At 46.2% G+C, this 24,284-nt stretch overlaps 1 protein-coding gene across 7 annotated transcripts in view; it reads right to left on the bottom strand.

The window, feature by feature from the left end:
* Window positions 1–17,028: 17,028 nt before the first annotated feature.
* The window catches only part of prickle1b (prickle homolog 1b), a 181,900-nt gene continuing 174,644 nt past the window's right edge, over window positions 17,029–24,284 (bottom strand). For 6 of the 7 annotated variants that reach the window (XM_073058887.1, XM_073058888.1, XM_073058892.1 and 3 more), the window contains exons 7-8: window positions 22,311–23,084; window positions 17,029–18,792 (exon numbers count right to left, since the gene is read on the bottom strand). In XM_073058887.1, coding sequence (XP_072914988.1) covers window positions 17,945–18,792; window positions 22,311–23,084 — 1,622 coding nt within the window. In that variant the 3' untranslated portion in view covers window positions 17,029–17,944. The remainder of the gene's footprint in view (window positions 18,793–22,310; window positions 23,085–24,284) is intronic. The other variant, XM_073058894.1, reaches the window with a different exon arrangement.

The following is a 24,284-nucleotide window of genomic DNA, read 5'->3' as shown; positions in this document are numbered from 1 at the left end:
TGGAAGACAAGCTAGAGTGCCTGCAGCTGACCCAGCACGAAACAAGCTGATTTGCCTTCGTCTGCTGAACCACCATGAGACGAGGAACTGCTGTGTGCTTGTTCTTGCAGAAACATGGCTCCAGGACAACATCCCACGCTCTGTCAATCTTCAGGCCACGCCACTCAGGGACTTGAGCTAGTGTTATTTTTGTGACTATATGTGCCCCGTTTTGCACTGAAGGAATGCTGTTTCATTTGCCTGTATGTATGTATATGGTGGAATGACAATTAAACTTGAAATCTAGAGAGTGAGATTAAGTTTTTTTGTCACATGTACATCAAAACATACAGTGAAATGTTTCGCTTGCATCACAGGCCAGCACAGTCCAAGGATGTGCTGGGGTGGGGGGGGGGGGGCAGCGCCCCATGTCTCCAGTGCCAACATAGTGTGCCTACAACGTACTAACCCATACGTCTTTGGAACGTGGGAGGAAACTGGAGGGAACCCACACAATCATGGGGAGAACGTACAGTCTCAATACAGTCAGCAGTGGAAATTAAACCCTGATCGATGATTGCCGGCACTGTAAAGCGTTGTGCTAACCACTACACCAATGTACCGTACTAATTTCACTAGTGCAGTTAATCACACTGCTCACTCTCCATTTCACAGAAACTTTCCTCCATGTGCTGAGACAATTTCCGTTAGAGAGCTGCTGTGAACTCTGTATCGCGCAGTGTATCATACGTTGTTTATGGGCGTTTTATTTGTATCTCCTTAAACATGCGTTCTCTGATTATTTGACTCTTAAGCCCACGTAACAGTTTGTCCTTTTCCCTCATGGATTTAAACCCTTTCAAATCTCGTCAAGGGTCAACTTTATTCGTCATATACGTTTACCTGTATTAGGAAGATGCTGTGGTGTGGTCATCAGGGCATAACAAAAACAACATTCAACAATTACAAGAAATAAAGAATTATAAAAAAGTAGAGGTTAAAGTACAGATTTGGAATAAAATGTGCATAAATACATAATGTAAACACCGTTATCAAATTTAGTGTTTACAGTGCAGTGCAGTCATGGGGGTAATAGGCAGGAGGGTAGTGGGGCAACTGGAATGGTTGATCAGATTAACTGCTTGGCAGGTGAAACTTTTAAGATGGCATGAAGTTTTTGGTTTAATAGCCCAATGGCACTTTTGGGGAACTTTTGGAAAAGGCGGTTTGCAGTGTGGATAATGTCCACAATGATTTTGTCTGCCCGCTTCTTTGTCCTGGACACACACTGTACAAATCTTTCAGGTTTCTTAGCCATCCTTGCCAAATGGAACAAGTCATCTCCAGCCTAAATCTTTCATAGAACATATTGTGGTGCAGCATAGCACCGGACCCTCCAGACCACCTGATCTAGAACGTAGTAAATACAGCACATTACAGCCCTTTCGGCCCACAATGTTGTGCCAACCCTGTAACCTAAACTGCCTAGAATTTCCCTAAGCATAGTCCTCTATTTTTCTAAGCTCCATGTACCTATCTAAGAGTCTCTTAAAAGACCCTATCGTATCCACTTCCACTGCTGCTGCTGGCAGTGCACACTCCCTCTATGAAAAACTTACCCCGACATCCTCTCTGTACCTACTTCCAAGCACCTTAAAACTATGCCCCCTTGTGTTAGCCATTGCAGCCCTGGTTAAAAAAAAGCATCTGACTATCCACCCGATCAATGCCTCTCATCATCTTATACACCTCTATCAGCTCACCTCTCATCCTCTGTCGCTCCAAGAAGAAAAGGCTGAGTTCACTCATCCTATTCTCATAAGGCATGCTCTCCAATCCAGGCAACATCCTTGTAAATCTCCTCTGCACTCTCTCTATAGTATCCAGTATTTAATCAAACTGGTAATTTAAATCCTACTAAACCAATTATTACTGCCTACACAACTTCCATATGCCTTTTTATCCCTCATGGCGAAGTTATTTCCCATGGTAGGGGAGTCTAGGACAAGAGGGCATGACTTCAGGATTGAAGGACGTCCATTTAGAACTGAGGTGTGGAGAAATTACTTTAGTCAAGGGTGGTAAATCTGTGGAATTTGTTGCCACGAGGGGCTGTGGAGGCCAAGTCATTGGGTGTATTTAAGGCAGAGATTGATAGGTTCTTGATTAGCCAGGTCATCTAAGCGTATGGGGTGAAAGCAGGGGAGTGGGGATGACTGGAAAAGTCATGATTCGCCCATGATTGAATGGCGAAGCAGACTCGATGGGCTGAATGGCCTTCTTCTGCTCCTATATCTTTTGGTCTTATTCTTGTCCCTGTCTAAGAGCCTGCTGACTATTTCTGTTGTATTTGTCTCCACTATCACTACCCTGGCAATGCATTCCAGGACCCACTACTCTGTAAAAAAACTTGCCCTGCATATTTCCTTTGAACTCTCCCCCTCTCATCTTAAATGCTCCCCCTAAGTTATTAAACATTTTGATCCAGGGAGAAATATACTGGTTGTCCACTGTGTCTATGCCTTTCAAAATGTTATAAAAGCCTCTATCAGATGTCCCCTCAGCCTGCACTGCTCCAGAGGAAATAATCTTAATTTATCTTAATTTTCCACCCCGAGGACCATTCCAGTAAATCTGCTCTGAATTGCTTCCATAGCATGTCTGATGCCAGAACTGGAAAACACACAACAGCTGGGGCTGAACTTATATCACCTCCCGACTTAAAAACAGACCCAGAGTACATTATTAACTGCTTTCTTAACTTGTCCTGTCACCTGCAAAGATTTGTGCAGGAATTTTCGTCCAGCCCCTTTGAAATTGGGTTATTCAGAATATATCAAATTTTTCAGTAACCTACTGAAATTAATCACCTGATACTTTTCTACAATGGATTTCATCTGCCTTGACGAAAGTATCAAATGAAACTGATCAGGGTTTCTTGGCTTTCAGCTTATCATATTACATTAGGCTAAGGCAGTATTCTTATGATTTAAAACAATTTCAGTTCCTTTACAAAATAACAAGGTTGTTGTAAGTGTATTGTTTGAGAAACAGACTCTTTGCTTTCTCAGATGGGTAAATGGATAATGGCCCCATTATATCTCACATTAGCCAGTGAAGGTACAAATGACCAGTCGGGGTTTGTGTTCATGGAACCAGGCAGCAAAAGGTGAGAGCTGAACTCTGTCATCCCCTCTATAGCTACGGAATATTTCCAGCATTGCTCTGATTTGCCTGTGAGCAACTAAGTAAATCTGCCTTCCGGCTAAAGTATTGGTAGAATTAAAGTCATTCAATTACCCTCACAAAGTCGTTTCATTGACCTGTGATTCCAGCTTTGCCCCCATGCAGAGACATTGTGTTTGATTTGGTCCTGACATGAACTTCTGATCAGAACGGACCCAACGCGGACTTTGAGGATGCCGATATCGATTGAAGGCATCTCGCAAATCTGAAGTTAGAACGTGGGACAGTACAGGCCCTTTGGCCCATGGTGTTGTTCCAAACTTTTAACCTACGTCAAGATCAATCTTCCCGTTAAGATGGTGCTACTGAATGCATGTGACTGCACACCGGCTGTTCAAATGGCAAGGAATTCAACTGAAAAACATCACTTAAGTCAAGTCAAGTCACTTTTATTGTCATTTTGACCATAACTGTTGGTACAGTGCATAGTAAAAATGAGACAATGTTTTTTCAGGACCATGGTGTTACATGACACAGTACAAAAACTAGACTGAACTACGTAAAAAACAACACAGAAGAAAAACTACACTGGACTACAGACCTACCCAGGACTGCATAAAGTGCACAAAACAGTGCAGGCATTACAATAAATAATAAACAAGGCAATAGGGCAGTAAGGTTTCAGTCCAGGCTCTGGGTATGGAGGAGTCTGATAGCTTGGGGGAAGAATAGTCTGGTCATGAGAGCCCGAATGCTTCGGAGCCTTTTCCCAGACGGCAGGAGGGAGAAGAGATTGTTTGAGGGGTGCGTGGAGTCCTTCATAATGCTGTTTCCTTTGCGGATGCAGCGTGTAGTGTAAGTGTCCGTAATGGCAGGAAGAGAGACCCCGATGATCTTCTCAGTTGCCCTCACTATTTCTGAGGTAAATTGTGTTAAATTATCGTCGCAAACAGTGAGGGGGTGAGCAATGGCGAGGTGAGTTCGGGGGTTTGAGCTGGGCAGGTGTGCTGCAGAATCGATGCAGATGGAGTGAGCCTTTGGAGAGGAGAACTTGGGACAGAGGGGTTCTGAATCCCGAGCAACTGGCCTGGATCGCAATGAGCACCGAGCTGTTTAGAAGCACTTGAAAGCGGCTTTGGGCTGGGCAGCGGAATCTGGGCCCGAAGCCAGTTGCTGGGTGGTGTGGTCTGGGCCCGAGACCTTCGCAGCGGCCCGGTCCAAGTCCAAGGCAAGATCCGCAGTTTAGACGATTTAAACCCCGGCCCAGATCAGAGGCCGATTTCGCTCGCTCTTCACAATGTTCACTTCTCTCTCCAGGGCACCGGAACCTTTCGCTGCAGTGGTTCCCGGGTACGATGTGAGGTATAATCCATTATTTGGTCATTTTAAACACCAGCCCAGGTTGACTGAAAAGGCAGGGCAATGGGATACAAGGCGAGAGCCGATTTCGCTCGCTCTCTGCCATGGTCACTCCTCTCTCCGTGGCACTGAGGCTATGAAAACTGCCCCAGCTCCTGTGCTTCATGGCCGCTGATATGATGAAATGATAAGCGAGACTTTGGGCCTACACCGGGCTGCTCCGCGGTTCGGATCCGAGGACTCAACTTGGTTCAGAATGTTGTTGCTCGCTTCAATTGCTTGCATGATTTGTGCTTTTCCGCCCCCTTTCTCTCGCGCACTGGGTGTTGGTATTTTATTTCTTTTATTGGGCTCTTTCTGGTTTCTTGCTTTGTGGCTATTTGTAAGCAAACAAATCCCAAGGTTGTATTATTCATACATTCTTTGATACTAAATGTACTTTGAATCTTTTTGAACCTTTGAATCTAAACTTTCTCTTCTACACAGCGTATGACACTCCATTTTTCTTTCATCCATGTTGTGTATCTAAGAATCTTTTAAATGTCCCTGTTGTATTAGCCTCTACCACCACCCTGTCAGTACTTTTCAAGCACCCACCACTCTATTCGAAAAAAACTACCTCTGACATCTCTCAAAAACTTTCCTCCATTCACCTTAAATGGTCGTCTCTAGTTTTGGCCCATTGGCACCCTGGGAAAAAGGCACTGGCTACCACTCTATGCCTCTCAAAGTATTTTATTTAATTTTCTGAGGAGGTGTATAGGAAATAAGCCCCATGATTAAAAAAAAACTGTGCAGAAACCCGAGCTTGACATCCTGGTTGATATTTTAGTGTACTGGGGGAGGGCAACGTGCTGTCTTTTAGATGAAATTTCGAAATAAATTTTCTATCAGGCATACATTCCTGAAGCAGGCGAGTTCTCCATAGAAGTATTAAGGCCATGATCTCATTCAAGGGTTTATTCAGGTTTACATATACAGTAAACTTATTCACATATCCAGTAACTTGATGAAAAGGTTGCAGTGGGGAAAAATGCTGAATAAGTTGTTGTGTCACATAAATCCTGAACAATATTGAGGAGGACCGTTTGTAAAAGTCCATACTTCAGCAGAAAATGTTTCTCAGGGATCACTGAGCTTGAGAAATATGATGATTATTTTGCTAATTTTATTCCGTAGAATAATACTATGATATTTTCAGGAATGCTAGCATCTACTTTTCTGTAATATTTTTTCTACTATATTTCTTCAGTGAATCCGCTGGCTCATTAACTTCAGATTGTTGGTTGTTAATCAAATTAGCTTTCAAACTATTGTCCTTTGTAAAACTTGCGTGCTGATATATATAAAAAAAGTAGGTGTACAATTGTTTTGGAATTGGTAATAATTTTAGGCTAAAAGATTTTGAATAAGTCAAAAGATAATGTTAGCAATAGATGTTTCTAGAATTGTCTAACCTGAGGAAGCACGCACGAGAGGTTCTGCAGATGCAGGAAATACAGGGTAACAAAACCAAAATGCTCAACAGGCCAGGCAGTACCTATGGAGGAGGTATAAACAGTCGATGTTTCGGACTGAGATTCTTCATCAGGACTTAACATCTGTATCTATCAGTCCTTTGCAGTGTCTTAATGTCACTAAGCTCACCTCTTCCTTTCTAAACCTCAATTAACATCGCTTAATTGTCTTAGCTCAGAGCAACCACCGCCGTGCTTCAGTACTTCAGTCACACAAAGTACATCGTTTCTTGCATGTGGAGACCAAACTGGTGCACAGGTGTGGTCTCTTCAGTATCCTGTACAACTGTCACAAGATTTCTGTTTCTACCCCAAAGCTCTTGCAATGAGCATTTGCTTTCACTATTACTTGCTCTGTGTGTAGGTTTAATTTCTGTGTTTCATGAACCTACACTGCAATATCTCTACCAAATATGTAACTTCCTCCTTTTTTCAATCAAGTGTAAAACTTTACTTTTTCAGAATCAGGTTTATTATAACTGAAGTCTGTTGTGAAATGTGTTATTTTGCGGCAGCAATACTGGGCACGACTTAAAGTGCCGATAAGTTACAAAAATAAATAAATAGTGTAGAACAAGAAATAGCCAGGTAGTGGATTTATGGATCGTTTGGAAATCTGATGGTGCAGAGGAAGAAATTGATCCTGAAATGTTGAATTTTGGTCTTCAGACACCTATACCTCCTCCCTAATGGTAGTAATGAGGAGAGGGCATTCCCAGATGGTGTGGGTCTCTAGTGATGGATGCTGCCTTCTTGAATCACTGGCTTTTAAAGATGTCCAGTCAGACTGCTCAATGATGGGGAGGATTGTGCCCATGATGGAACTGGCTGATGGAACGGGACATTGATAGGATGCATAACTGGGCTGAGAAGTGGCAGATGGAGTTCAACCCAGATAAGTGTGAGGTGGTTCATTTTGGTAGGTCAAATATGATGGCGGAATATAGCATTAATGGTAAGACTCTTGACAGTGTGGAGGCTCAGAGGGATCTTGGGGTCCAAGTCCATAGGATACTCAAAGCTGCTGCGCAGGTTGACTCTCTGGTTAAGAAGGCATACAATGCATTGGCCTTCATCTGTGGGATTGAGTTTAAGAGCTGAGAGGTAATGTTGCAGCTATATAGGGCCCTGGTCAGACCCCACTTGGAGTACTATGCTCAGTTCTGGTCACCTCACTACAGGAAGGATGTGGAAACTTTAGAAAGGGTGCAGAGGAGATTTACAAGGATGTTGCCTGGATTGGGGAGCATGCCTTATGAGAGTAGGTTGAGTGAACTTGGCCTTTCTTCCTTGGAGCAACGGAGGATGAGAGATGATAGAGGTGTATAAGATGATGAGAGGCATTGATCGTGTGGATAGTCAGAGGCTTTTTCCCAGGGCTGAAATGGTTGCCACAAGAGAACACAGGTTTAAGGTGCTGGGGAGTAGGTACAGAGGAGATGTCAGGGGTAAGTTTTTTTACTCAGACAGTGGTGAGTGCATGGAGTGGGCTGCCGGTGATGGTGGTGGAGGTGGATATGATAGGGTCTTTTAACAGACTCCTGAATAGGTACATGGAGCTCAGAAAAATAGAGGGCTATGGGTAACCCTAGTAATTTCTAAGGTAAGGACATGTTCAGCACAGTATTGTGGGCTGAAGGGCCTGTATTGTGCTGTAGGTTTCAATGTTTCTGCCACCGTAACGTTTGTACATTTTGCCCATGGCCATGTGGGTTTCCACCGGCTGCTCAGCTTCCCTCCCATGTTCTGGAGCTGTGTGGTTAGGGTTAGTGAGTTGTGGACATGCCATGTTGATGCTGGAAGCGTGGCGACACTTGCAGGTGGCCCAGCACAACCCTCGACGATTTGATTTGATACAAGCGATTCACCTCTGTATGCTTTGATGTGATCCAGTACAGTGCAAAGGAATGGGGAACTTATATATAGCTAGGGTGCCTAAAACAGCTATTTTATATATTGCTGCAAAAAAACAGATTTAATGACGTGGGTGATGATAAACCTGATTCTGAGTCTCTATTGTGGACTGAGAGTGGGAAGGGGGCAGGGAGAGGGGAATTATGGTTGGGAAAAGGGGAAGTGAGAGGGAAGGGACATCCAATTGTTTGGAATTAAATAACCTTGCCTGGTGTCTCAAGGCTGAGTGAGTCTGCACCTGCGCCACACCCTCCCTGCCTCTGGCACTCCTTTTCTGCCACCTGTCCCACAGTGCTCCTCCCTCACCATTCACAGCATCCCTTCCTCCGGCCAGTGTTTCATCACTGCTGGGGTTAAACAGTTGGTATTCGTGTCAGCTATTTCAACCTCCCTACTTATTCCATTGGCAAAAGTCTTCTCTTGACCGTGCTTTCCAGCTCTTACATGTACACGTACCATCTGTGAGACTGTGTCAATCATAGCAGATCATAACCTAAACAAGAGAACACAGCCCAGGGTTGGCTTTGTGGCAGATTCTCACTAACAAGCAAAGCATTTCAGGGTTCTGCCTGACCGCTCGTTTGAAGCTGAAATTAGCAATCACTACAAACACACTGCCGGGGTGCTGGTAAAGGCAAATACATTAGGAGCATTTGAGAAACTTTTAGATAGGCACATAAGTAATAGAACAAAGGAGAGCTATGTAGGAGCGAAGGGTTAGATTGTGAGCTGAGGGGCCCGTACTGTTCTATGTTCTGTATGTGTACTGCACTTACCCACTCAATCATGGAAAACTATCTCTTTACATTCACAGTCTGAATGTGTTGTATGCTAGTGACTGCCAACAGTTCTACTCTTCTCCTTAACTGCCCATCACCTCCCTGTGGTGCCCCTCTCTTTCCCTTTCTCCCACGGTCCACTCTCTCTCCTATCAGGTTCCTTCTTCAGTTTCGTACTTTTTTCCACCTATCACCTCCCAGCTTCTCACCATTCCCCCTCACCCCAACACCCACCCTCACCCTCACCTGGTCTCACCTATCACCTTCCAGTGTCTCACCATTCCCCCTCACCCCCTCACCCACCTTCTCCCTCACCTGGTCTCACCTAACACCTCCCAGTGTCTCACCATTCCCCCTCACCACCACACCCACCCTCTCCCTCACCTGGTCTCACCTATCACCTCCCAGTGTCTCACCATTCCCCCTCACCCTCTCATCCACCCTCTCCCTCACCTGGTCTCACCTATCACCTCCCAGTGTCTCACCATTCCCCCTCACCACCTCACCCACCCTCTCCCTCACCTGGTCTCACCTATCACCTCCCAGTGTCTCACCATTCCCCCTCACCACCTCACCCACCCTCTCCCTCACCTGGTCTCACCTATCACCTCCCAGTGTCTCACCATTCCCCCTCACCCTCTCACCCACCCTCTCCCTCACCTGGTCTCACCAATCACCTCCCAGTGTCTCACCATTCCCCCTCACCACCTCACCTACCTTCTCCCTCACCTGGTCTCACCTATCACCTCCCAGTGTCTCACCATTCCCCCTCACCACCTCACCCACCCTCTCCCTCACCTGGTCTCACCTATCACCTCCTAGTATCTCACCATTCCCCCTCACCACCTCACCCACCCTCTCCCTCACCTGGTCTCACCTATCACCTCCCAGTGTCTCACCATTCCCCCTCACCACCTCACCTACCTTCTCCCTCAGCTGGTCTCACCTATCACCTCCCAGTGTCTCACCATTCCCCCTCACCACCTCACCCACCCTCTCCCTCACCTGGTCTCACCTATCACCTCCCAGTATCTCACCATTCCCCCTCACCACCTCACCCACCCTCTCCCTCACCTGGTCTCACCTATCAACTCCCAGCTTCTCACCATCCCCCTCACCCCCACACCCACACCCACCTTCTCCCTCACCTGGTCTCACCTATCACCTCCCAGTGTCTCACCATTCCCCCTCACCACCTCACCCACCCTCTCCCTCACCTGGTCTCACCTATCACCTCCCAGTATCTCACCATTCCCCCTCACCACCTCACCCACCCTCTCCCTCACCTGGTCTCACCTATCAACTCCCAGCTTCTCACCATTCCCCCTCACCCCCTCACCCACCTTCTCCCTCACCTGGTCTCACCTATCACCTCCCAGTGTCTCACCATTCCCCCTCACCACCTCACCCACCCTCTCCCTCACCTGGTCTCACCTATCACCTCCCAGTATCTCACCATTCCCCCTCACCACCTCACCCACCCTCTCCCTCACCTGGTCTCACCTATCAACTCCCAGCTTCTCACCATTCCCCCTCACCCCCTCACCCACCTTCTCCCTCACCTGGTCTCACCTATCACCTCCCAGTGTCTCACCATTCCCCCTCACCCTCTCCCTCACCTGGTCTCACCTATCACCTCCCAGTGTCTCACCATTCCCCCTCACCACCTCACCTACCTTCTCCCTCACCTGGTCTCACCTATCACCTCCCAGTGTCTCACCATTCCCCCTCACCACCTCATCCACCCTCACCCTCACCTGGTCTCACCTATCACCTCCCAGTGTCTCACCATTCCCCCTCACCCCCTCACCCACCTTCTCCCTCACCTGGTCTCACCTATCACCTCCCAGTGTCTCACCATTCCCCCTCACCCTCTCCCTCACCTGGTCTCACCTATCACCTCCCAGTGTCTCACCATTCCCCCTCACCACCTCACCTACCTTCTCCCTCACCTGGTCTCACCTATCACCTCCCAGCTTCTTACCATCCCCCTCACCCCCACACCCACCCTCTCCCTCACCTGGTCTCACCTATCAACTCCCAGTGTCTCATCATTCCCTCTCACCCTCTCACCCACCCTCACCCTCACCTGGTCTCACCTATCACCTCCCAGCTTCTCACCATTCCCCCTCACCACCTCACCCACCCTCTCCCTCACCTGGTCTCACCTATCAACTCCCAGTGTCTCATCATTCCCTCTCACCCACCCTCACCCTCACCTGGTCTCACCTATCACCTCCCAGTGTCTCACCATCCCCCTCATCCCCTCACCCACCGTCTCCCTCACCTGGTCTCACCTGCGAGTTTGCATTCCTTCACCTTCCCCCTCCACACCAAACCTTTATATTTTGGCTTCTTTCCAGTCCTAATGAAAGGTCTTAACTCAAGGGTCACCTGTTTATTCCTCTCCATAAATCCTGCCTGACCTGCCAATTTCCTCCAGCATTCTGTGTTTGACATATTTACCCTGTCGACTGAAGTGCAGCCCAGCTTCCCTGCTGTGGTAGATAGCACCATGAAGAGTAACACAAATAGTTTCTTCTCTGCAAATTCAGGCTGCTGCAGAATCAGGGTTATTACCACTGACACGCCCTGAAATTTGTCGTTTTGCGGCAGCAGTATAACGCATGACACTATAATTACTATAAGTCACACAAAACAAGTAACTACCGTAGTACAAAATATGAGTAATAAGGTAGTGTTCATGGGTTCATCTCCAGGACTTGCCATCTTTCATGCTTGTTATTTATTGCTATTTATTTATACCTGCATTTGCACAGTTCGTTTGCATTTTGTAATTCCTGATGTTCACAGATCCTGTTCACAGTTACTGTTCTATGGATTTGCTAAGTATGCCCGCAGGAAAAGAATCTCAGGGTTGTGTGTACTCTGATAATAAATTTTACCTTGAACTTTGATGATGCCAGAAGCCATTATTAAGGATGAGGTTTTGGGATACTTGAAAGTACATGATCAAATAGACTGAAGTCAGCTTAGTTTCCTTAAGGGAAAATCTTGCCTGACAAATCTCTTGGAATTCTTTGAGGAAACAACAGGCAGAATAGACAAAGGTGAGTTAGTGAATTAGGTTCAAGTTCAAGTTTAATTGTCATTCAACCGCACATGAATACCCATGAATATGGACAAATGAAATGGTGTTACTCCAGAGTCTAAGTACAAAGCACAACACCAACAGTAATACAAAGCACAAGGCTCATACGGACACAGATAAGATAGCAGTAAACATACAGTCATGCAAAAAATATATAATATAGTCCAAATCCCTGAGTGACACGTCGTGTAAGCTGAAGGTTGTTATTCGTCGCCACGCCTCAAGCAGCAACCTGGATGTTTCTCAGAATCAGGTTTATTATCACTGGCTCATGACGTGAAACTTGTTAACTTAGCAGCCACAGTTCAATGCAATACGTAATCTAGCAAAAATAAACAAGCAAATCAATTACATGTATTGAATAGATAAAAAACATGCAAAAACAGAAATACTGTGTATTAAAAAAAGTGAGGTAGTGTCCAAAGCTTCAATGTCCATTTAGGAATCGGATGGCAGAGGGGAAGAAGCTGTTCTTGAATCACTGAGTGTGTGCCTTCAGGCTTCTGTATCTCCTACCTGGTGGTAACAGTGAGAAAAGGGCATGCCCTGGGCATTGGAGGTTCTTAATAATGGACGCTGCCTTTCTGAGACACTGCTCTCTAAAAATGTCCTGGGTACTTTGTAGGCTAGTACCCAAGATGGAGCTGACTAGACTTACAACCATCTGCAGCTTCTTTCAGTCCTGTGCAGTAGCCCCTCCATAACAGACAATGATGCAGCCTGTCAGAATGCTCTCCATGGTACAACTATAGAAGTTTTTGAAGTGTGTTTGTTGACATGCAAAAAAACTCTTCAAACTCTAAATAAAGTATAGCCGCTGTCTTGCTTTCTTTATAACTACATCGATATGTTGGGACCAGGTTAGATCCTCAGAGATCTTGACACCCAGGAACTTGAAGCTGCTCACTCTCTCCACTTCTGATCCCTCTATGAGGATTGGTATGTATTCCTTTGTACTACACTTCCTGAAATCCACAATCAGTCTTTGTTCTGTAGCATTTATCTATTTTGTATGAGGCCGAGTTGCTAGCTCGATGCTCAACCCAGCAGATGGAAAGCGTGCGAGGAGCCGGCCGGATTTGAACTCAGGACCACTTACATCGAAATCTGGTGCTGGTGCCACTACCCCACCGGCTGGCTAGATTGATGGCGAGTGGGTGTCAATGGCGAGGACAAGCAGATCTCAGCAGTCTGCAGAAGAAGGTATGCATGCAATCCACTGAGTGAACACTGGAGGGCAGCACAGATGGGAGGGGCCAGGCCCCAACCCAGCACAGACACCTCCCGACACCAACTCTGGCATCTCCTCTCCTAGATTGCTGCAACAGGCAAGTCCGCGGCTTGAGATCTTGTCCTCACTACAACAAGGCCACGCAGCTCCCCGCCATCTGCCTCATCAATAAACAAGCGAAATGGACTTTACTAATGTCCAATAGGGTCTTGCGATTGAGGACAATCACACTGCATGCCACTTTCAGGCACTGACTCTGATATCTTTCTGTAGCAGGCTGTAACACGATCCACACCAAGTCCAGTTCCTTCACCAAAGAGCAGCTCACTGAAGGGGTAAACCTGAAGTTTTTATGTCCAGCATTATCTTGCATCATAAAAAAAGATGTTTAAAAAAGACGAAGACCCCTTTGTTTGGCCTTGGGGAAGCTGCTGCATCATAACGCACCTCCATTTTACTGGAGTGAATGCTGCTCCATGAGGCTACTAAACAAGACAAGAGCCCAATGGTATAGCAGGAGAGATAGTAGTATGGACTAGGCTGATTGGCTGCTGGTGACTAGAGGTGTTCTGCAGGGACCCGTGTTGGGTCCTTTACTTTTCACATTGTAAGTTAATGATTTGAATGATGGAATTGATGGCTTTGTGGCCAAGTTTCCGGACAATACAAAGATAGATGGAGGGGCGGGTACTGTTGAAAAAGCAGGGAGTCTACAGGAGAACTTGGGATTTATTAGGAGAATGGAAAAGTAAGTGGCAGGTAGAATGTAGTGTATGGTCATGCACTTGGTAGAAGGAATAAAGGTGTAGTCTTTTTTCTAAAGAGGGAATAAATTCAAAATCAGAAGTGCAAAGGCACTTGGGGGTCCTTGTACAGGATTCCTTAAAGGTGCACTTGCAGTTTGAGTCGGTGCAAGGAAGGCAAATGTAATGTTCGCATTTACTTTGAAAGGGCTTGAATATAAAAGGAAGAACATAATGCTGAGGCTTCAAAAGGCATTCATGAGACCACATTTGGAGAACTGTGAGCAGTTTTGTGCCCCTCATCTAAGAAAGGATGTGCTGGCATTGGAGAGGTTTGTGAGAATGAGCTTAGGAACAAAAGGGTTAATGTATGAGGAGCTCTTGATGGCTCAGGGCCTGTACTCACTGGAGTTTAGAATGAGAGAGGATCTCAACAGAACCTATGGCATATTGAAAGGTCTAGATAGACAGTAGGTGGAGAGGATGTTTCCAGTAGTGGGAGAATCTAGGACCAAACTCAGAATACAAGGACGTTCCTTTAGAACAGAGATGAAAAGGAATTTATTTTGCCAGAGAGTGGTGAATCTATGGGATTTATTGGCACAGATGGCTGTGGAGGCCAAGTCATTGGGTATATTTAAAGCGGAGATTGATAGGTTCTTGATTAGTAAGGGCATCAAAGGTTTCAGGGAGAAGGCAGGAGAATGGGATTGAGGGGGAAGTAAATCAACAATGATGGAATGTGTCACAACCACAACATTACTCTGGGGAGATTTTCACTGGAGAGATGTAATAGGCCCAATGAAGAATACATCCAAAAATGTATTGAAAGCTGTTCGATTCTGCATTGACTTCATTTCCAGCATGACACATTATGGAGCTGTGTAAGCAAATTTCTAGTTGTACAAACCTCAGGGGCATATTGGAGGAAGCTTTCCGATCTATTCGGTAACGTGATTGAAGTTGCTGGGTGTTCAGAGTCATAGTTACAGAGCACTACAGTATGGTAGCAGGCCCTAAAGCCTGTCTAGTCTGTGCCATATTTATTCTTCCTAATCTCATCGAGCTGCAACTGGAGGAGGCCCTCCATACCTTTCTCATCCATGCACTTATCCAAATATCTCTTCAAATTTTAAAATCAAACCTATATCTACCATATCTGCCATCAGCTCGTTCCACACTCTCACCACCCTCTGAGTAAAGAAATTTCCCCTCATGTTCCCCTTTCACCCTTAACCTATGACCTCATTCTAGTCTCACCCAACCTCAGTGGAAAAAGCCTGCTGCATTTACTTTATAATTTTGTATACCTTTATCAAATCTCCTCTTATCTTACTAAACTCCAGTGACTAATCTTTTCACCCTTGCCCTGTAACAAGTCCCAACAACATCCTTGTAAATTTTCTCTGTACTTTCAATCTTGTTGATAGCTTTCTTCTCAGTAGGAGAACAGAACTGCACACAATACACCAAATTATGCCTCACTAATGTCTTGTACAACTTCAACATGACATCCCATCTCCAGGACTCAGCACTATGATTTATGAAAGCTGATGTGCTAAAAGCTCTCATTATGACCGTAGCTACCGTGATGCCACTTTCAAGGAATTATGAATCTGTATTCCCTCTGTTCTACCACAGTCGTCGGTGCCCTACCGCTCGCCGTGTATGACCTACCCTGGTGGTACAGGTGGTGTGATAGTTGAAGCATTGTCATCAGAATGGATTAGAGCACGGACTATAAGCAAAGACTATACCCCATATTCTAAAGCATTAATGTTACACCAGACTACATTTGTGCTTCATTGACTATACCCCATATTCTAAAGCATTAATATCACACCAGACTACATTGATAGTCCATTGAATCTTCACTCAGGTTGATGACTGAGAAAGTCTTCTGCTCCATACTTCCCTCAGGATGTGCTCAAGCAGTGAGATATTCTGTTTCCCATCCTGTTCTGAAGAAAAGTAATGCTTAACTTTGGACCTTTACAGATGTCAAGTGGGAATGATTTTCAATTGACAAGAAAGCAGAAGAGGCTAAATTTCACGGGACATTATTGTTTTTACGTTGCAATTATACAGTGAAAAATAATTATTCTGACCCAATTTGTCATTTGCTCTCCAAGCTTAATGTTTGCAAATGCTCTTTCTATAGACACTGCCTGTTACTCCACTTCAAACCCTGTACAGCCCAACATAAATAACATAAAAACTAGATGCACAATACTAATATTTCAGGCAATGTATTTCTACAACTATCCATTATTTCAAAACTGCAATAAGTTACAGAAAGCATGTGCAATTTCACCACAGCGATTTCAAATTCAGATTGAGATTTATTTACCATGCGTATAATGAAACATACAGTGAAATGTGTTTTTTATGTTAACAACCAACACACCTAATGATGTGCTGGGGGATGCCCGCAAGCACGCCACGCATTCCAACGCCAGTGTAGTTTGCCCACAATGCTTGGCAGAACACAAAACAGAACATGCCAAGTAGCAAAGCAACGACAGCAAAACAAGCCCCGTTCCTCTACCCGGTCTCCAGTGGACGTGTGGATTCATGGTAACCGATCTCCCAAGCAAACTTACATAGATTCACAGACTTGGGGGCTCCGGCCAGCGGGCCTCGACTTCTGAAGCACTATTTCAGAGTTGGACACTTTGATAAAATAAATGAATGTTCGATGAGGATACAGTTGGCCCTCCTTATCCGCAGATTCCGCGTGCACAGATTCAACCAACTGTGGATCGGGAAAACCTGTAAGTTCTCTCTCCAGCACTCGATGTTTGAGCATGTACAGACTATTTTTTCTTGTCATCATTCCCTAAACAATACAGTGTAACAACCATTTACATTTTATTAGGTATTATAAGTAATCTAGAGATGATTTAAAGTATACGGGAGGATGTGCGTAGGTTACCGCAGATTGGGATTGAATAAAAAACCCGAAGTTCTCTCTCCAGCACTCGTTGTTCGAGCATGTACAGACTTTTTTTTCTTGTCATTATTCCCTAAACAAAAGCCCCGGACCTCCGATACTGAAATGGGCAGCGTGGCCTCACTGGCGCCCAGGCCCCCCATTGAGGGAACGACAGGGCAGGGGGTAGGGATTTGAGCGGGAGCGGGTCAAGAGGAGAGAGGTGGCTTGTTGTTTCAACATTTTGCGGAATGTATTTTAGTGAAACAAACTGGGTTATTTTATATTTTTTTATTTCATTCATCCACATGTTCCAGTCTTTACATTTATACATCACTTATGATACTTCTTTACACTATCTGATTCACAATAGGCTCCGATAACATTGCAGTATCTCAGATGCACTTCTGAATCTGGGAATTGCCAATACTGCTGGGCCACAAAGGGGCCCAGTAAGAAGGTAACTAGACAAGAGAGAAGCTGTATGTAGAAGCATTAAACACAGTACATCTTAACAAAATGGTAAACACTGCTTATCAAAGGGAAATGCTGCCAATCACTTCATTACATTTATTCATATACAACCAAACATAAATGTGTTTTTTTTTGTAATTCAGCGATATATAAAAATATCAGTTTCTTAATCTGGACTTTACAATATATACATTATTTGCACCGTTAAATTATGATTAACTTTAGTTGTTAAATGCTACATTATAAATACCAACATTTTTTCTTTGAAATTACAGATTGCAGCCCCTCTAATGCCTGTGGTGTGGAATTCCAAGGATGGGGAGGGGCAGCAGGTTCACTCCACACAACTATCTTTGCCCCTTTCTCCATTCAACCCTTTCACTTTTACAAACTCATTGCAAATACTTCAATGAAAGTGAACATTTAATACCATAATAACATAGAAGATAATGAAGTTTAAAAAAACATTTTGTTTCAATGCCTGAAGCTTCCTGGAACCATGAATCCAGCGTGAAGGTCCGTGTTGACCCAGGTGGTTGAGGGTGTGAGGACGGAGCATGGTAGACAATGTTCCTTCATGTGGGATTACAAGTGGGTACAGAGTTCCCATTGCCAATAAATTCACAGTATATAGCCTGCTTCCATGAGATGGTCCAGTAACACCTGGACTCGGATTCCAGAAACACTCCATATAAATTTGGTCACCACTAGCTCTGTTCTAGGAAATTATACAATTCTTCCCTTTGTGGCCTTTTTTCTTTTTGGCTCTGGTGATCTGTGGTGTTGTGGAAGAAGCTGGCACCACAGAGGCTCCTGCAAGGTCATCGCCATAGAGCTGGTACCTTTGGCTTCTGGGCTGTGGGATAGGTTGACCAAGGAAGTAACCCTCTTCTTCTGAATCAGAGGACGAAGAGGAACATGTCGAGCACCAGGAATCATAGTCGTCAGCGTACAAGCCAAGGAATTTGCCCACCGCTTGGTTTAGTGCATAGTCTGGGGGTTGGCTGTACTGGCCGTACACGTCTTGGCTCTGGTGATACGGTTGTCTGTCGCGATGGGCATGTGTCTCAACCAGTTTGTCACAGTCTTTTGGAGAGTGAAGGTGAAGCCTTTCCCTTGGGCCTCTCCGCTCCGCGGCCAAGTGGAGCGCGTTGTCAGAACGGGATTTCCGGCTCCTGCGCCAGCGATGGCGGTGCTGGCTGCTGCGCCCTTCGAAGTCATACACTCGGCGCCGTGTCCGCTCGCTCATTGGGGGCTGCCGGACCTCGATCTCCTCGCAATTCCCGTTGTCGATAACATCGTCGGAAAACTTCACTTGCTGAGGCCTGGTCTGTGACTTTGATCGCCTCAGCATCGGGTTGTAGAGAGGTTTCGGCTTCTCCTCCGGCTCCGGGACCACGCAGTGCTCCGACGCCAAGCTCTTCAGGGACTCGATGCTGCAGTGGCGCATCGAGGAGTTCATCGTCCCCATGTTGCTCACCTTCTCACAGCTCTCCAATTCTTGGAGATCCTGCAGAGTGAAGACAGGCGATCTCTGCTGGCTGTCTCCGTCCACTGAGGCTCCTACTGGGATGAACAGAGGGACTCTGATCAGTTTAATGTTACCCAGAACTTGGGAATTATCTACCAACACTAGTCAAATATCGGAATATTCAAAGAATCCCGCTTAAAATCATTAATTATCCCAAGAATTCTCTTCGCCATAGACTCATAAACACACTACAACACACCTAACTCTGCCTTTCTCTACTCAGGTTAAAATGACCAAAATTCAAATGTGTTTGACTCAAGGTATCTCAAACCTGAGGAAAAAATATTCTCTGGGTTATGGAATTGTACAACACAGTGTTGGAACCAGAGCTGTCCTTAAGACATGAGATATAGGAGCAGAATTGTACAACACAGTGTTGGAACCAGAGCTGTCCTTAAGACATGAGATATAGGAGCAGAATTAGGCCATTTGGCCCATCAAGTTTTCTCTGCCAACCCATCATGGCTGATTTATTATCCCTCTCAGCCCCATTCTCCTGCCTTCTGTTCTGTAAACATTTAGGGAATCCTGCACAAGAACTCTCAAGCCCCCTTGCAGCACCGATTTCTGAATTGGTACCCCATTTAGAAAACAGTCTACACCATTATTCCTTCTACCAAAGTGCATGACCATATATATTCCCTGCGCTGTATTCCATCTGCCACTTTGCCCATTCTCCTAATCTGTCTTTCTGCAGACTCCCTGCTTCCTCAACACTGTTCAGGCTCCCGGTCTGGTAACACTTCTACTTTCATATCCTCACCCGTTGCGTTCCAACCATCCACGGGGTCCGTCCCCTCCCTGCTGGGTCCCTGGACAACTGAAATTCTCTAGTGCAGCTCCCTTCGCCGTTTCTGACATCTACCAAAACAATTCACGATTGTCTCGGTCCTAAACTTTTGAGGTTCTTTCCTCAAGGTTCTCGCTCCCCACCTCTATCTGCGCCTGCCTGTAATCCTGTAAAACCTTTCCATGAAGCATGTTAAAGACACCTTGTACTTGTGGATTATCCTTGCCAATGTTGTACCGATCAGACCTCAATTCCAATTCATTGCCACCTCTCTTTCTCTCCACTGACGTGGTGACACTGCCTAACGCACACACCAAAAGGTGAGGTACACGTCCCAGTCACTTCTTCCTATTGTCACTGACAACAGTTTCTGGCCATTTTGGAAGAATCCCTCCAAATGACGATTACTGTCCACACCCACGTGCCTGCGACACTACAGCAAGCAAGTTTTCCACTGTATCTGCGCCTCACCCATGACAGTAAACCTGACCTGACACTCGTTTTCCAAACAAATAAACGCCTGTTTATTGTAACTTCTACATTACAACACAGTACAGGCCCTTCAGCCCAAATTGTTGCACCAAACCTTTAACCTACTGTAAGACAAATCTAATCCTTCTCTCCTACATTGCCCTCCAGTTTTCTATCACCCATGCGCCTATCTCACAGTCTCATAAATGCCCAAGTGTATCTGCCTCTATCACTATTGACCATTCTCTGTTTAAAAAACTTACCCTTGACATCCCCCTTGTTTTTCCTCCAGTCACCTAATACCCCGGTATTAGCCATAATGCTACAATGTCGTTGAGTGCCGTTGAGTTGTTTCTCGACTCATGGTGACCCTATGGATAGTGTCGTTGTCCATAGGGTTTTCGTGGCAAGATACTGAAGCAGATCGCCAGGCCTTTCTTCCACACAGATACTGCTGCTGCCCAAGTTGGGACCACAGAACCATAGAACATTACAGCACAGAAACAGGCCTTTTGGCCCTTTTTGGCTGTGCCCAACCATTTTTCTGCCTACTCCCACTGACCTGCACCTGGGCCATATCCCTCCAAACCCCTCTCATCCATGTACCTGTCCAAGTTTTTCTTAAATGTCAAAAGTGAGCCCGCATTCACCACTTCATCTGGCAGCTCATTCCACACTCCCACCACTCTCTGCGTGAAGAAACACCCCCAATGTTCCCTTTAAACTTTTCCCCCTTCACCCTTAACCCATGACTTCTTTTTTCTTTCTCCCCTGGCCTCAGTGGAAAAAACCTGCTTGCATTCACTCTATCTATGCCCATCATAATTTTATACATCTCTATCAAATCTCCCCTCATTCTTCTATGCTCCAGGGAATAAAGTCCTAACCTAGTCAACCTTTCTCTGTAACTCAGTTTCTCAAGTCCCAGCAACATCCTTGTAAACCTTCTCTGCACTCTTTCAACCTTATTAATATCCTTCCTGTAATTAGGTGACCAAAACTGCACACAATACTCCAAATTCGGTCTCACCAATGTCTTATACAACCTCACCATAACATTCCAACTCTTATACTCAATACTTTGATTTATAAAGGCCAATGTACCAAAAGCTCTCTTTACGACCCTATCTACTTGTGACGCCACTTTTAGGGAATTATGTATCTGTACTCCCAGATCCCTCTATTCTACTGCACTCCTCAGTGTCCTACCATTTACCTTGTATGTTATACCTTGGTTAGACCTTCCGAAGTGCAATACCTCATACTTGTCCGCATTAAAATCCATCTGCCATTTTTCAGCCCATTCCTCCAACTGGTCCAAATCCCTCTGCAAGCTTTGAAAACCTTCCTCACTGTCCATTACACCTCCAATCTTTGTATCATCAGCAAATTTGCTGATCCAATTTGCCACATTATCATCCAGATCATTGATATAGATGACAAATAACAATGGTCCCAGCACTGATCCCAGTGGCACACCACTAGTCTCAGGCCTTCACTCAGAGTAGCAATCCTCCACTACCACTCTCTGGCTTCTTCCATTGAGCCAATGTCTAATCCAATTTACTACCTCTCCATGTATACCTAGTGACCGAATCTTCCTAACCAACCTCCCATGCGGGACCTTGTCAAACGCCTTACTGAAGTCCATGTATACAACATTCACTGCCTTCCCTTCATCCACTTTCCTGGTAACTTCCTCGAAAAACTCTAATAGATTGGTTAAACATGACCCACCACGCACAAAGCCATGCTGACTTTTTCTAATAAGTCCCTGTCTATTCAAATACTTGTAGATCCTATCTCTTAGTACTCCTTCCAATAATTTACCTACTATGATTTGCCCTGGTCGGATTTGAACTCAGGACCATCTGCCTCGAAGTCAGTGCTGATGCCACTCCACCACCGGCTAGCCCAAGACTACAATGCTAATACAAAAAGAACTGGAGACAATGGCAGTAACTAAGTTAACATGTTCCCAGCCTGATTGAGGATGTTGTTTGTACCCAACAGTGACCAAAGTCCTTGGAGCACCTCCACAGAAACCATGGATGCAGCAAGTTCTTTCTTCATGGTCACCCAGCTCAGCCACACACCCGGAAAACTGCCAGGCAGTTAGCCCGGACAAAGCCCTCTGCTGCCCTCCCCGGGACCCTCAGGCAGCCAACTTGGTGGGCCAGCCCCAGGGGGGAGTTTACGAGGACATCCACCTCCATCCTTGTCTGCCCCCACCCCACTGCGTACAGGAGGGGACCCCGTGGTCTTTGGAAGGTTGGTGTACGTGCACAATACCTGTTATGTTGGACAGGGCAAGTGAGTCTACGGAATTGCGGACACTCTGCTGGCTGGGCTTCAGCTCGCTGCTCAAGCATTCCAGTGAGTCTCCGTACCAGGGGCTCTCGCCGTGCTTGAAGCCTGTGGGGCCATGTTCTGTCTCCAGGTCCTGTATCTTCCTGCTGCTGGCTGGGCCCGGGTGGCTCCCGTAGGCGGAGTCACCTAGATTGTCCTGGGACTGTGCCCAGGACAGGTTGGTCTCAAACTTGTTGCCGGCCAGGCCCGAGGCCCCGTGGACACGCAGCTCCGGGTTGCCGTGGGCGTCGTCGCCGCCGGGAGGCTGGAAGAAGACCCCCCGGTCGCCAAACTTGAGCAGCAGCTGTGTCAGGTAGTCCTCGTGCTCCGCCCACTCCTCCTGCTCCTCCGGGGCCTCCGCCTCTCCGCTGCCCTTCCAGAAGGTCCTGCCGCCATGGCTGCCAGAACCGGAGCGTTTGTAGTCGTCGGCAGGGGACAGGAGCAGAGACTGCCGGCACTGGTCCGCTGACCGACTGCTCCTGCCCATGCGGACGCTGCGCCGGGACTCCCTGGAGCGGGCGGACTGGAAGGCGGAGTCGGAGGAATCGGAGGCGTGGACGTCTTCGCCCAGGCTGCAGGCCTTGGAGCAGAAGATCCGGCCCTGCTTCGGCAGGAAGGGGCAGCCCAGCAACGGCGTCCTGCACTGGGCACAGCAGAAGCACTTGTCCACGGCGTGCCAGTGCTGCCCGTCGTAGGTCATCTGAGCATGGTCAACACCTGCAGTTAAAAACAGACGTGTAAACAAGGGAACTGACGGCCAGCTCGTTTTACCTAAGCAAGGCGTTCGATCCGGGCGATTTTGCCATCTAGAGGTTCTTTGGAAGTCAAGAACAAGGCAAAAAATGTTTTGGTTATGGCTGTGTAAGAAGTGTACAGGAATGAAGAATGAACGAAGGGAGGACAAAAGAACTAAAGACACTAAAAACTCGCTGACACTCGACAAAAAAAAAGGACAAGTTATTCCGGTGAGAAGAATAACTTATGAAATAGCCAGATTCAGTGGCGTGACACCTGAGAAACTTCTAGAAAAATACAGAATTAGCTCATTGCAGACGCTGAAAAACTCACTGAACGATACACGCACTGCATACAGGTGATTATATAAAAATACCAGCAAGCAAAGGGAAGGTTAAACTATGAGAAAAAAACAACTTAACACTATATTCCAACACATGACAGATCATGATTTATCCTGACAGATGTGATGGAAGGATGCACTGAAATTTTGTACAGTAGGCGTCAGCTTGCTACCCAGGTTTGCTTCCACCACTTGACAAATCCACACAGAAACCCCTGCTCAGTCACTCTCTGCGCTACACAGGGATTCAGTTAATTTACGTTAGTGTTGCCTCTGGGAAACTCCGAGGATGAGATGGTTCTGGTGGGAAGACTGCTGCACTGTCCCATCGCCCTACTGTGCTTCAGAGTTGCCTTTCCTTATTTGTGAGCGGCTGTTGGTGGACCTCAGCAGGCCCCAGTGGCCCTGTCGGTGAGCTCCTCTCCAGGAATTCCCATCCCTGGCAGTCACTACCATGTTGGAGGAGAACTTCTGCATTCCACCTGGCCCATGATTGAATGGCTCTACAACCAAACCCTGTTTACAGGTTGGATTCTGCCCCCCCCCCCACCCCACCGCTGATCCACGCTTTCTATCCAATTTACGTCTGCAACGCACTGTGTCTTCTGAGGTGGCGATGGACGCGACAGCAGCCCAACACCAACAAAACTCGCGCAGAAGACGCCAGCGACGTTCAGAACAATCCACACAATCACTAGCAGACTTTAAGAGGAAAGGATCAAAATTAAATAAGGTTAGTTTCTCATTTCCAGCTAATGTCTACAATATATCCTCGCTGAAGGTGAGCAAAATAAACTTGAACCACAAACTAAACATTCAGCCTAATGGGACTTATTCTG

The sequence above is a fragment of the Hemitrygon akajei genome, chromosome 10 (genome assembly GCF_048418815.1).
Source record: "Hemitrygon akajei chromosome 10, sHemAka1.3, whole genome shotgun sequence".
Taxonomy (NCBI): Eukaryota; Metazoa; Chordata; class Chondrichthyes; order Myliobatiformes; family Dasyatidae; genus Hemitrygon; species Hemitrygon akajei.
The sequence above is the reverse complement of the archived record's forward strand: the minus strand, read 5'-3'. Positions and strand labels throughout refer to the sequence as shown.